The following is a 14182-nucleotide window of genomic DNA, read 5'->3' as shown; positions in this document are numbered from 1 at the left end:
GTAAGGACTGATGCGCAGAGAGTGTCGCTGCATTTATAGTCTGTGAATAGGGAGCATTTGAACATTGTGGCGTGTGTGTGTGTGTGATTTTACAGTCCGTTGTGTTAGGGTTTCTTCCTTCAGTCTGTTACCTAGCCTACAGTTTTACCTCTGTTCTCAGGAGCATGCAATATTTTTAGAGCACTCTGCATTGAGAAGGGTGCCTAAACGATACATGTACCCATTAACTTCATTCTGTACATTTTCTTTCCTTAATCTGATAATTTTGACAGAAGGGAATACAGGGTTCTAAAGTGTTTTCGATTTTGATTCTAAATTCTCAAGACTTGAGAGGTATTTTCTATTTTTTAGCCAAGGTATGAGAAAACTTACACTTGACATATTTTTTCTTAATTCTTATAAAATCTGAATCATCTTAAGAGGAAAAAAGAGGGTGTTTTTTTCAAAGGCCGTAATTAGAATAAATAATCTTATAGTAACATGGAATATATTAATCTTAAAATACTGGTACACAGGTATTACAAAAGCCAATTCTTTCTTTTTTTTTTTTTTAAGATTTTTATCTACTTTTTTGAGAGAAAGCATGAGCGGTGGGGAAGGGCAGAGGGAAAGGGAGAAGCAGACTCCCTGCTGAGCAGGGACCCTGATGTGGGGCTTGATCCCAGGACCCTGGGACCATGACCTGAGCCGAAGGCAGATGCTTAACTGACTGAGCCATCCAGGCGCCCCTCAAAATCAATTCTTAATTTATCTTCATTCCCAGGTATCTTTCTACTCAAGGCTAGAGATATGTGCTGTATTTCAGAGGCCAGATGCTCAGAATCCCCCCAGCCAGTTTCAGGGAGGACTAGATTCTTCTCATTTGCCTTTTTTATTTGACCATAATATTCTCTAATACTTCCTTTATATCATGGGATGGTTATTGTTGTCTCTTCTAATCCTCAGGCCCACTGAAGTGAATATACATTTCCTTAGAAACATGCTGGCATGAGCTGCAGAAATTGCTTCTAGAGTAGACCTAACAAAATCACTGTGAATTATTTAAGTCTTTGGCAGAAGGCTATCAAAAGTCTTTGTTTGAGTGTTCTTTGTAACTTGAAGGAGCTAGTTTATTTTACCTACAGAAAGAAATATTATACACTGCTGATAATAAAAGAGTAGAAGCTAGCAGATGACTGAAATTACAAAAGATTGATTTAACTCAAGAAAAAGAGTAATGGTTGTATTCTTCTAGATCTGTTTTTAAAATTTTATATGCCGGAGAAATTCCCCTGGATAGCTTTTTAGAAACGTAGATTCCCAGGCTTACTCCTAGGGGACAGAAATTAGGAGGTATAGCTAGCACTCAAGAATTTGCATTTCTTAAAAGCTTTCAGGTGATGGTGATGCTACCGGTTCATGAGCCACACTTCGAGGACCACTGCTACAAACAACACTGCTAGAAGAAGAATGGCAAGCCAGATAGATCATATATACATATACATAAGAGATCATGTGTGTTATTTATTACGATTTTTACCGTAGTAACTTCTACAGATTTTTATTCAGGCAAATTAATAATGTACTGTTATCTCTAAGATGGTTGTGTCCAAATCCCTAAAGGGCCCAAATTTTACTTACTAAAAATGTAAGGTTATTCTTTTATTTCCCTTAGAAATTATGACAAGAGCTCAGCTTCTCATTAAAACAGTAGTAATTGTCCCCAGTTGATGCTGACACAGCTAATATAGTCCTGATTCATCATCTTTTACCCCTAGTAATTTTAGTCTTAGTTTATTGCTTCTGGATTTTCTGATTAAGTGCAGACTTTCTATGTGGTAATGGTCACAAATAATGTTCTAGATCTTTTCCTTATTGCGCTATATCGTCTGTCTTAGAAAACTGGGACTTGAAATTAAATAAATTGGGTTTGGTGGTTTTGAGGTTCAGATTCTCCTGATTGTATGGTCTGATAAAAATGTTTGCGTGTAATTGATTCATTCGATAAATATGCATTGAATGCCTACTATGTGCCAGCCACTGTTCTGGGTGCTTGTGATTTAGCACTGAAGAAAATATCATAGAACCTGCCCTTAGGAAACTTACATCCAGTTGATAGACAATGAACATACATCAGATAATGGTAAGTGCATTGTAAAAACTTAGCAGGACAAGGAGAACTGGGAGTAGAGAAAAGACAGCTGTTTTAGATAGGAGATGCAGAGGAGGCCAATCTGATAAGGTATCAGTAGGCAAAGATATAAAGGGAGCAAACCAAATGAATATTTGGGTAAAGAAATCCAGGCCGAAGACACATGTATCCCAGAGTAAAGGACATCTGCTATCCCACTTCAAACCAGCATCTTAATACCTTAGCCTGATAGAGTTCTGGCAGGGCCAATTTCGGATTGTTTGATCTGTAATAGATATGTTTTATTCAGTTTTTCCAGTGTTCTTCCTCTGAGAGTCTCTTTTCAGCTGTTTTTCCCTGTAAGCTGAAAGCAAGGAAACTATTTTTGTTGGCGGGGGGGCCACTGGCTTTTTATAAACAGTTGACTTTTAATGAATGACTTCAGAACACAAATTTTGTTTTATAGAGTATCTTTCTAATGGTATGTGTGATTTCCTTACTAGGCCGCTGCAGAGAAGATGGTACAAGCCCTAATGGAAAGAAATTCAGAATTGCAAGCCCTGCGCCAGTATTTAGGAGGGAAAGACTCCATGGTGTCCCAAGCACTCATCTCTAACCAACCCACTGAAGTTACATCCAGCAGCCCCCATCTGGGAGAGCAGACTGATCAAGTAAGAATTGTGTAGATGTTCATGCCAACTGCCTTTTCTTTCTGTGTTTGAGGCATAAGTTTGATCATTTTAATACCAAATTGTGTGAGAACATACCAGGGTCCTTGTCATTGTGATCATGGTTCCTGTACCTTTCTAAATCCCCTGACTCTTCTAATTTTTAGGGTTTGGTGCATATACCCTCCAAAGATGATAGCACTTCGTTGACTGCCAAAGGGGATACCAGTATACCCAGGTCCTCATTAGGTAAGTATCAAATTTAATTTCACTAAGGAATCTTCTGTCTTTCTTTCTGTAATTCTGTTAATAGGTTTGGCCAAGACTCTCTTTTCCTACTGGAAAAAAAATAAGCTTAGATTCCCCTTAAAAGGCTGAAGACATGTCTATTCTAGAAAGAACTACCCTTATTATGTTGAACTGAGACTGTTGTTCTGGGTACACAGTTTGGCTCAGGGAAACTGCCTCCTGATTATACTTTCCAGATAGCTTTGCAGGGGTTCAGAAATGCAGGAGGTTATTGTTTCCAAACCTATGCAACAGGACCATGGTGCTGACACCTTCTCCTGGGTATCTTTCAAGCGGGCCGAGGCTACTCATGGTAACTTGACATAACCTGCGTTACAGTGTTGGGAGGGGGAGGCAGTATACATTAAGTTATTTGCCAAGATCACAGCCATCTAAGAGATGATTGTAGGCCTTGAACTCCCTAAAAACAAATGAATTCTGTGAAGAGTCAGAGCAAAACTTAAATGAGTGCTGGGCATTAGAGTCTCTGACTTTCACAGAGCAAAAGGTTGGGATCTAGGGTAGCTTCAAGGAAGAGATTTACCCAGTGAGTTGTAGAAATAGGGGCTCACCATTATTAATGAAGTGGTGATTATAATGCTATAAGAAAGGTTATGGACTTGGAGAATTAACTTATGATTTTTTCGATGATATTAAGAATGAAAGGGGCACCTGGGTGGCTCAGTTAAGCATCCGACTGTTGATTTCAGCTCCAGTCTTGATCTCAGGGTCGTGAGTTCAAGCCCCGTGTTGGGCTCCGTGCTGGGTTTTACATGGAGCTACTTTAAAAAAAAAAAGAAAAAGAATGTAGAAAGTTTGTGTCTGTTATAGTATAAGGTGTTATGGAATTCCATAGGTAAGTCATGCAAGTAGTTATTTTTTTCATAGGAAAACTTTGTCAAAGAATAAAGAATACTGGATTTGTTTAATTTACTCCCTATTTACATTTTTTCAAAAATTACTTTTCCACAATTTTTTATTTTGCAAATTTCAAACTTCTAGAAAAGTGGCAAAAATTGTGCAGTGAATACCCATATAGGCTTTTATTAAGATTCACCACCTATTAACATTTTGCCACATTTACACCATTTCTTCACATGCATATGCACAGATGGAATGTTTTTTCTAAGCCATTTAAAAATTACTTAGATATCATGACACTTCATTTCTAAATGCTTCATTATGTATTCCCTAAAAGCAATGGCATTCTCCTACATAACTACAGTGTAATTATCACGTTCAGGAAATTTAACCTTGGAATAGTCCTGGTACCTAATGTACAGTTTATATCCAGAGTTCCTGTGTCACGGGAACATTCTAGATGGTTGGGTCTCCCCCTCCAGGACCATGCATCCATTTAGTTGTCACATCGTGTTAGTCTCTTTTAGTCTAGAAAAGTTTTCTAGCCTTTTTTGTCTTTTTTGACATTGGCATTTTTGAAAACTCTGGGCCAGTGAATGGCCCTCCATCTGGCTCTGATTGTTTCTTCATGGTTCGATTGAAGTTAAACATTTTTGGCAAGAATACTTACAAGGGTGAGGTCTTTCTCAGTGCACCACGTCAGGAGCACATGATAGCAGTTTGTATTTTCCTTAGTTAAGGTTGTATCTGCCAGACCTCTCCATTGTGAAGGCTCATTTCTCCCTTTGTGTGGGTGACCTGCCGCCCAACACCCTGAGACGTTGACCGTCTCCCGACAGCCACTCACCCAGGGGTTCTAGCATCCTTTCAGCCTTTCCCGAAGCAGCTGTGAGGTTGGTAGTTTAAAAAGGTGATTTCTATTTTTAAAATTTTTTCCTTGTTTATTAGCACGTGTTCTTTCACAAAGAGCTGCCCTTTCCCTATTCTCCCCCACTCCATGTTTTTATATCAGTGTGTTGTAATTACACATTGTAATGTATTCTTTTTTTTAAATCATTTTTTTTTGCATTTCTGTTATTGTCATTATTCCATTTGATGCCCAAGTTACCCCCAATCTGGCCAATTGGAGCCCCTTCAAGCTGTTCCTCTGTCCTTTCAATATGTCGCCATCAGTTTTTCAGCACTTCCACACTTGCTGGTACAGTAAGATGTTCTGTGATTACCTTTCCCTTTCCCTGCCTCAGCCCTGGAACTGTCTGTTACTTCGAGGAGCTCTGGTTCCCTGAAGTGGGTAATGACATTTAGGTACTAATAATCTGGGCATGAGATGGGTTCATAGCCACAGGTATGTCATTTGCTTCTAGGCCCTTTTAGGTGAACAGAGCTAAGAGGGGGGTAATGTGTGTGTGTACTTGATACTCATTTCTCTAATTCTAATTTAACACCACAAGTTCTTTCTTTCCCTTATTTTCTATTTGTATCTGCCTTTTTTTGACCTTGAGAAACCTGGTTACCTCTAACATGAATATATGTACCCATTCACAATATACAGAAGTAGTTTAGAATTGCTACCTGAATACCACTATCAACAGTAAGTCATTTATAAATAGCGTTGAAGATTTTTTATTTTTTTTTTAATCCTTAGACTATTTCCCACTGAGGGTATACAGTTAGAACAGTGAGTTCAAGAAATCATTTGGATTAATTTTTTTATTTTCTGGGTGCTTATATTATCTATTTATTATATAGGTTCATTTATTTATGTTAATATTCAGTTTTAGGCTTTTTCTTCCCCATTATTATTGAACTAACTTTACACATTAAAAATAAAACATTAACATGGTTCAAAACTCAAATATATAAAGTATGTTCAGAAGACCCATCAACTTCCCTAGTATTTTTCTCTGGTTTTCACCCCTTCCTTGAAGGCAACCAATTTCATTTCTGGGTTATCCTTCCTATGTTTCTTTTAGCAAAGTCAGGGAGCAATCCTGTGTCTAAATGTGACGTGTATGTGTGTGGTCTTACTTCCCCCTCTCCTAATATAGGACAGACTCCACTAGATGTATTCTTTTGTACCCAACTTGTTTTACTTAACAATATATCTTTGAAATTATTCCGTATCAGTTCATAAAGAGTTGTTTCCTCATTCTTTTTGACAGCTGTATGTAGTATTTCGTTGCATGGATATACCGTAGTTTATTCAGTCTTCTTTTTACAGGCATGTAGATTGATTGCGTATTTTGCTATCACAAATATTGCTGCAAAGAACAATCTGGCACATATTTTTGTTGTTGTGAGATTGTGTATTCGGACTAAATTCCTCAGAAACCACGCACCAGAGGTCATATGATGTTATAGTGATGAAGACGCGTGCTATGTGTTCATTTTCAGGAGATTTGGAAACAGTTGCAGGGCTGGAAAAAGAACTGAGTAATGCCAAAGAGGAACTTGAGCTCATGGCTAAAAAAGAAAGAGAAAGTCGGGTGAGTTTTCTAGAGAGCCTACTTTCAAAATTCCTATGATTTTTCCTCCAAAATAGTTTATCTTTAAAAGAGTACACTTGTCCAAGTATAATATCTAAGTCCAAATGCAAAGTAAGGCTTTTGTCTTTGTGGAGAAAATTACAAATTGCTTTATGTACACATTTTCTCAAAAGATGCTTTTATTTTTATAAATGGAGACCATTAAACTTTTTAAGTGCTGGAAAGACAAAGGCCACTTTCTCTGCTCATTGCTAACTGGAATAATTGTAAAGGACTTGTGAAAAAATAAGATACTGTATAATCACTGCTTGGAATTACGATGTTAGATCCATGAAATTAGTTTTAGAAACATGGAACGGAAGAATTTGGGGAATGATTAATAATGTTCATTGAATACTTGCTATGTGCAGTGTACTGTACTGTATACTTAAATTAGCACTAAGGCTTACAGCTCTGCAAACTAAGTGGTATTGGCCCTGTTTTATAGATGAAGAAGGTGAAATGCTGATTTTTTTTTTTTTTTTTAAACATGGAGGTAGGAAGGGGCGCCTGGGTGGCTCAGTCGGATAAGCGTCTGACTCTTGATTTCAGCCCAGGTCATGATCTTAGGGGCGCGAGATTGAAGATTCTGTTCCTCCCTCTACGCCCACCCCCACCTGCTTACACAAGGTCTCTAAAAAACAAAATATAACAAAACCGTGGAGGTGGGGGATTGTCATATAACTAAGACATACCAAAGCTAAGATTTAAATTTAGGTCTTTCATGACTCAGAATACTTGCTAAGAAGTCATTACTTGGAGCAGATCATTTTTGCATTATGCTGTATTTCTAGCAATAGAGTTTTCATGAATTTTCTTAGAAGAGGCCTTTTGGCCTTACAGAATCCCTTCTCTTTTTCCCTCCCTTTACAGCAGATTGTATGTCCAGCTGTGATATGGAAGAAGTATTAGGGCCACAGAACAGAGTTACCAACTAAAACTGAAAGACTTTATGTTACCATGGCATCTATTTTAGGGGGTCAGCAGTATATTAAGTTTACCTGGCTAGTCTACGTGGCTTCTCAGATTTGTTCCACCTCTTTGCCAGAGTTAGATCTAGAATGTAAAACCTGTATTCCTATTTGTGATAAAATTATCTTATTGTTCCTCTTAATTTCTCTTCTCATTACTGTATTTCTTCTTACAACCAGACTGCTGTTATATGACTCAAGTTTTGAGGATATGAAATTGTGTGGCATTTTAAAAATACCAGTTTTAAAAATCCCCTGGCTCCCCTCCCTTTTTTTGGGTTCCACCGTAGCCATTATCTGATTACTCATGTCAGAGATTTCAGTTTCCGTATGCTGTTCCTGTTTTTCTCATCTATACTTTATTCAGAGTAATGTTACTTTTCGTTTTGTCCTGTTTGGGGGATCATAAAATTAGGACTATGAATGGTTATTTTGAGTGAGTTATGTTTAGCTGTATTGCTTACTTTTGTGTCCTTAATTAATTACCAGCCTCTCAGTTCAATACCGTATATATTCATTGTCACATTCCCTCTGATACTAGGTTTATACCAAAAGCCATGTCGATTTTCCTGAATTTTAAGCATTCCCTCTACTGTCTTGAAATCATAGTAGTAGAGGTAAGAATAGTTAACATTCACTGATTGCCTACCAGGCACTTTTAAATATATTTTCTCTATTCTCACATAGCCCTAAAAAGGAGGGGTTTTTTTTAATGTTTTTTTTTATTATATTATGTCAGTCAGCATACAGTACATCCCTGGTTTTAGATGTAAAGTTCGATGATTCATTAGTTGCATATAACACCCAGTGCACCATGCAATACGTGCCCTCCTTACTACCCATCACCGGTCTATCCCACTCCCCCACCCCCCTCCCCTCTGAGGCCCTCAGTTTGTTTCTCATAGTCCATAGTCTCTCATTTTTCATTCCCCCTTCTGATTACCCCCCTTTTCTTTATCCCTTTCTTCCCCTACTGATCTTCCTAGTTCTTGTGTTCCATAGATGAGAGAAATCATATGATAATTGTCTTTCTCTGCTTGACTTATTTCACTTAGCATTATCTCCTCCAGTGCCATCCATGTTGCAGCAAATGTTGAGAATTCGTTCTTTCTGATAGCTGAGTAATATTCCATTGTATATATGGACCACAACTTCTTAATCCAGTCATCTGTTGAAGGGCATCTCAGCTCCTTCCACGATTTAGCTATTGTGGACAATGCTGCTATGAACATTGGGGTGCATATTCTCTTTCACTATGTCTGTATCTTTGGGGTAAACACCCAGTAGTGCAATGGCTGGATCATAGGGTAGCTCAATTTTTAACTCTAAAAAGGAGGTTTTATTTCTGTTTTACAATTCAGGAAATGAAGTTCAGGTTAAATGCCATGTAGAGAGATTATGCCAAGATTTAAAACCTAAAACTCATGTCTGCCTGACTGTAGACCTTTATCTTGCTGCAATAATGTTTTCCTCGTGTTTGAGTTTTTCTTCTATGGAGCCGATACCCAGCTATATAATGATAGAGGTCTCTGAAGAGGGCCTCATAAGTAGCACTCCATTTCCCATAACCAAGATCTGAACAAATGGAGAAATAAAGTAGTGGCAGAGAGTTTGGTATTTCATTGACTGCATTACTGATAAAGGCTTAGGTAGAGAACCTGATGCAAGAACCAAGGGGCCTGCTAGCCAATCCCCAGAATTAGGCAGACTTACCTATCTAGTCACAGATGACATTGGGCCTTGGCAGACCACTCCACAGGTGAGGAAGAGCCTGCTCTTGGGGAGGCAGTAGCAAAAACAGGCTTCCTGCAGGCAGGTGCCTCCCAGAAAGCTACCATTACAGCTTCCTGTAGAGCACCCTTTGGTACCCACCGTGTGGTTTATTGATGTGATCCACTAGAACACTGTAACTCCTCTTCTGGTTGGCACTCGCATTCCTGGCTGATGGTGATACAATATGGAAGAGCCTTGGCCTAGGGGTTCAAATATGAATGTGATAGATACTGTGTCCTCTGCACACTGACTTCAGGACTTCTTCTCTCCACAGATGGAACTTTCTGCACTACAGTCCATGGTGGCTGTGCAAGAGGAAGAGCTGCAGGTGCAGGCTGCCGACATGGAGTCCCTGACCAGGAACATACAGATTAAAGAAGACCTCATAAAGGTCCTTCAAAGCTCTTTCAAGATCCTTAGAAACGATTACAGCTCAGAATACGTGCAGGGCATCTTCAGACAACGTTTAGATACCCTGAGTCCCTTGGCCAGTACTTATTTCCTTGATGCACTGTCAGTTTGAGCCTCTTAATATCACCGTATTCTTTTTTTTTTTTTTAAGTATTTTGTTTATTTATTTGACAGAGATAGAGACAGCCAGCGAGAGAGGGAACAGAAGCAGGGGGAGTGGGAGAGGAAGAAGCAGGCTCATATCAGAGGAGCCTGATGTGGGGCTTGATCCCATAACGCCGGGATGACGCCCTGAGCCAAAGGCAGACGCTTAACCGCTGTGCCACCCAGGTGCCCCAATATCACCACATTCTTTTTGACTTGTATTAGAGTTGCTGAGATTTCACAAAGAATGTATTATTTCATATGGCTTATCAATATTCCACTTGAAAGTACAGCAGACTATTTCAGGGACTTCTGTTCCTTTGCTCCTCTGCTAAATAGCAGTTTACAGCCCCGAGATCAAGAGTTGCATGCTCCACTAACTGAGCCACCCCACATTTTTATTGATTTTTTCCTTGACCTTTAGGACCTGCAGATGCAGCTGGTTGATCCTGAGGACATACCAGCTATGGAACGCCTGACCCAAGAAGTCTTACTTCTTCGGGAAAAAGTTGCTTCAGTAGAGTCACAGGGTCAAGAAACTTTAGGAAACCGAAGACAGCAGGTAAGTCATCGGACTATAAACCTTATTTTTACTGTGAAACAAACACTGGAAAAGCTGTCGATCTCAGTGATCTCTGAAGGGGAGAGATCTCTGTGCTCTAAAGTTGCCTGCCTTGGTCAGCAGCAGCAAGAGATACCCCTAACATTTGTCATTCTTTTCTGGCTGCTCCTCCATGGCTGACCTCTCTTCAGTGCCAGATTTAAAAACGACCTACTTGCCTGTACTCCCTGTCTGTTATCATCTCTCTCACTAACTACTCATTTTGCTCCAGTCCTAGCTTTTAACTCAAGCAGTTCACTTAAACAGACCTCTCTGCTGGTTGCATACGTCGTGGCTCATGTTCTTAGCAGCACTTACTGTATAGCTCACTGCGACAAAGGCCTGTGATTGATGGTGTCTCCTCCACCCACTAGATAGTAAGCTGATCCCTAGAACAGAGCCTGGCACATAGAATGTGCTCAATAAATGTTGATTGAATGAATGAGGAATACCAATAAGTCCTGCTGTATGTGTCCTTCTGGTACTTCCTCTTTCCCTTCCACTCCCTTCTCTTAGCTCTTTGCTGTGCTTCTGGCCTCTCTCTCCTCTTTTTCTTCTTGCTTCCATGTTTGACTTCTGCCCTATAGAGTTTTAAAGATTAAAAAAAAGATAACGTGACGTTGATTTGAAAACTGTATAATAGGAAGTTTAAGCAAGTAGTAAGATGGTGAGCTTTTTTTAGTCATAGTACATGTGAGTACATTCCTTTGGCTGCTTTCTCAGGATCCCTGTGGCTTCATGTCTCACGTCCGTTTGCATACTGCTTCTGCTCTTTCTTCAGTTGCTGCTGATGCTCGAAGGGCTGGTAGATGAACGGAGTCGGCTCAATGAGGCTTTGCAAGCAGAGAGACAGCTCTACAGCAGTCTGGTGAAGTTCCACGCCCATCCAGACAGGTAGGAGAGTGACGGCAGTGTTCACCCTCCCAGTCCTCTTTAGGAGCAGATGCTCGTGATCTCAAAGCAGGGAGAAAAAGAGAGAGAGACAATTACTAGGATTACTCAGTGTGTCGTTTGTCGTGTGTGGATCTCTCAGAGCCTAGTGTTTACATCTTAAGTCAGGAATAGTGCCTATCTCCTATAGCTACACAGTGATCAAATGAGAAGACTTGTCAGGAAATCGAAGACAGCAAGTAAGTCATTGGAATATAAACTAAAATAATGCCTTGCGTATAGTCAACACTTAGTGTTTTCCTTTCGTTCCTCTGCTCCATGTCCTGGGTAAAGGCTGTTCCGTTCCAAGAGTGAGGATAGAAGGGTATTGATACTCGCCAAGTATCATTGAAGAAAATATATTCACCATGATGGCTAATATCAACCCAGGATCACTGATAGCCGTCATGGTGAATATATTTGCTTGTACCTCTTGACTTTTGGTCATGTATATTATGTCGTTCTGGTTCATTTTATATTCCCTTTATTTTTTTTCTCATTCTGTCTTCTCCCCTTGTCCCTTTTTCTCTTTCCTAATTTTTATTCTTTTACTATTCATTTTCTTCTAGTTTGTTGTTCAGTTTAAGCATTGTTTTTCTTTCTACTTCAGAGAAATAAAGGGAAAGGAAAGATACAATAAGGACCAGTTGATTTTATTACTTTTTAAAGAATTTCTGGATCTTTAGTCTCTCTGAACTGGATTCCTTTTCAGAGCTTTGTCCAGTCTGGTTACCAAATGAGAGAACACATCTTCAATAGCTGTCCTACTTGGCTCAGTATTTCTTCAGTTTGCATTTAGCTCTTCCTAGGTTTTGGTTTTTCAGAAATTAATACTTGTCAAAAAGTAAAATTCTCTTATGTCGGCTATAAGGGTATGAGATAAGTCTTAGGAACTATGATTTTTATGTGACATTGGCTCACAATCTAGCATAAAAAGACAAGCTTTAAAGAAGGAGCAGGCCTTGCTGATCTGTCTGCGGTGAAGGATAACAGTGCCCAAACAAAGACCGTGCTCAATCATTGTGTCCTGGAGAGCGTCCTTTAGAAAGTCTCATGGCTCTTTGGAAGTATACGTAGACTCATTACAGTTGATGGCTAATCCGTTTTCCTTCCATGTGGCATGTTCACTCAGCTCTGAGAGAGACCGAACTCTGCAGGTGGAACTAGAAGGGGCCCAGGTGATACGCGGTCGGCTGGAAGAAGTTCTTGGAAGAAGCCTGGAGCGCTTAAGCAGGCTGGAGACCCTGGCCGCCATTGGAGGTGGGGAACTGGAAAGTGTGCGAGTTCGTCACAAGCATGCCTTCTGAGCACTGGCGGGTCAGCCTGCAGCCCAGGATGGAAAACCTTGTTTGCACTAACCCGAGAGCCTTGTCTGACTCTGGCAGAAGTAAAATGGTGACTTGCTAATGGTAGAACTGTTGCAAGTCGCATCAGCTACAAAGTGAAACTTACTTTAGTCTACCTGTATGGCGCTGTACATATCTATCTCGGAGTTGAATGGTGGAGGTTACAAAGTGTATGTGCACCTTTTAAAGCATTCCATTTCAGTTTTCCCACCATTTCACTCTTTTCCCTGGCCCCTCCTTGTTCCCCCATCTCTTCCCATGGGCCAATAAAGTTTATTACTCCCTTGCTCTCACCGTCCATTCCATATGTTCCATATCATGTCATAAATGCATGCATGTATATTATTTTTGCCATCTGCCAACTCCTGCTCTTTGAGAGAATTAAACTTTGATTTGACTTGATTTTTTAATCAAATGAAAGTTTCAGGGTGAAAGAGAGAGATTAAATGTCTATAAGAATGACTTTGCAAAAGTGGTATAATCCTTATCAGAAGGTAATCAAAGCCAAGTCGTGCCATTAGCAGACTACAGGTATTGGAAGGGTCAAGTCAGAGAGAGGAGGCAAGGATAGTTGAAGCGTTTACAGTAAACCTTCTCCCCTGAAAGTGTTTCAGACGTGATGATTGAGTAATAGTGATAGTGAAATTAGATTAGGTGCAGATTAAATTCCATTAATATTTTTCCTTTAAACCAAGGGTTTTATGTAGTCAGAACACAATTTCAATAAAGACTCCTTTCAGTTTTGAAACATGGAATTTGGTGAACAGGGATTGAGGCTTTCCCACATGTCTTTCAGAGTCATGATTCTTTATGTAAAAAGATAATTTCAAATGTAATGTTCCCCTTTAAATTCAGCATTTCACCAAATTGCTTATTGCAGCCAGAGGAAAGTATTGCTTCTGGTTTTTCATTTGGTAGTGGCACGAGGTGGGGTCCTGTGTTTTTCATGTTTTAGTGCTTGAACATTACTCCATTAAAATAAGTAATAGGCTTTGAGGTGTTTGAATAGTTTAGAAAGAAATGTTATAGATCTGGGTTGGTAGGTTTGGGTCATTGTCTTGGTGCTTTCTTATGGCAGCCTGACAGGCATAAGAAAGGGGTCCTGAGATTGTATTTCTGCTAGCTAAATGTCAAGAGTATAAAAAGTAATCAGGATTACTTTGGAGCTTTGCGGGTTCAACACCATGAGGTTTCAGATTTCTGTTGGTTATAAATTTCCTAGATTAGAAGTTGAGATTTCAAGTTTGAAACATGGACTTTGCTGAACAGGGATTGAGGCTTTCCAGCATCATAAAGGTGACTGAGTACTCTTTCTCAATGAGGGGGCACACAATGAGTTTTCTGTTTTCCCTCCATTATTTACATGACACTTTAATTTCTTTCACATTCATCTGTTGACATGGGTTGCCTTACATTCTAAATTCTGTCCAACTTTCTGTAACCTTACCCATGCCTGTAACAACAGATAGAGCATCAGTCAAACCAAAGTGGACAGGGAAGAAAATGTTCTGCTGGAGAAACACCCTGGGATTTTCTGATGAAGTATTTTGCAAA

At 39.6% G+C, this 14182-nt stretch overlaps 1 protein-coding gene across 23 annotated transcripts in view; it reads left to right on the top strand.

The window, feature by feature from the left end:
• PDE4DIP (phosphodiesterase 4D interacting protein) overlaps positions 1 to 14182 on the top strand; it is a 201798-nt gene that overhangs the window by 137323 nt on the left and 50293 nt on the right. For all 23 annotated transcript variants that reach the window (XM_019792716.2, XM_019792719.2, XM_034643237.1 and 20 more), the window contains 7 exons: positions 2614 to 2781; positions 2946 to 3027; positions 6322 to 6413; positions 9471 to 9587; positions 10176 to 10313; positions 11134 to 11246; positions 12415 to 12542. In XM_019792716.2, the coding sequence (XP_019648275.1) occupies positions 2614 to 2781; positions 2946 to 3027; positions 6322 to 6413; positions 9471 to 9587; positions 10176 to 10313; positions 11134 to 11246; positions 12415 to 12542 (838 nt within the window). The remainder of the gene's footprint in view (positions 1 to 2613; positions 2782 to 2945; positions 3028 to 6321; positions 6414 to 9470; positions 9588 to 10175; positions 10314 to 11133; positions 11247 to 12414; positions 12543 to 14182) is intronic.

Source organism: Ailuropoda melanoleuca, chromosome 14 (assembly GCF_002007445.2).
Source record: "Ailuropoda melanoleuca isolate Jingjing chromosome 14, ASM200744v2, whole genome shotgun sequence".
NCBI classification, from domain to species: domain Eukaryota; kingdom Metazoa; phylum Chordata; class Mammalia; order Carnivora; family Ursidae; genus Ailuropoda; species Ailuropoda melanoleuca.
This window is presented reverse-complemented; position numbering and strand designations above follow the sequence as displayed.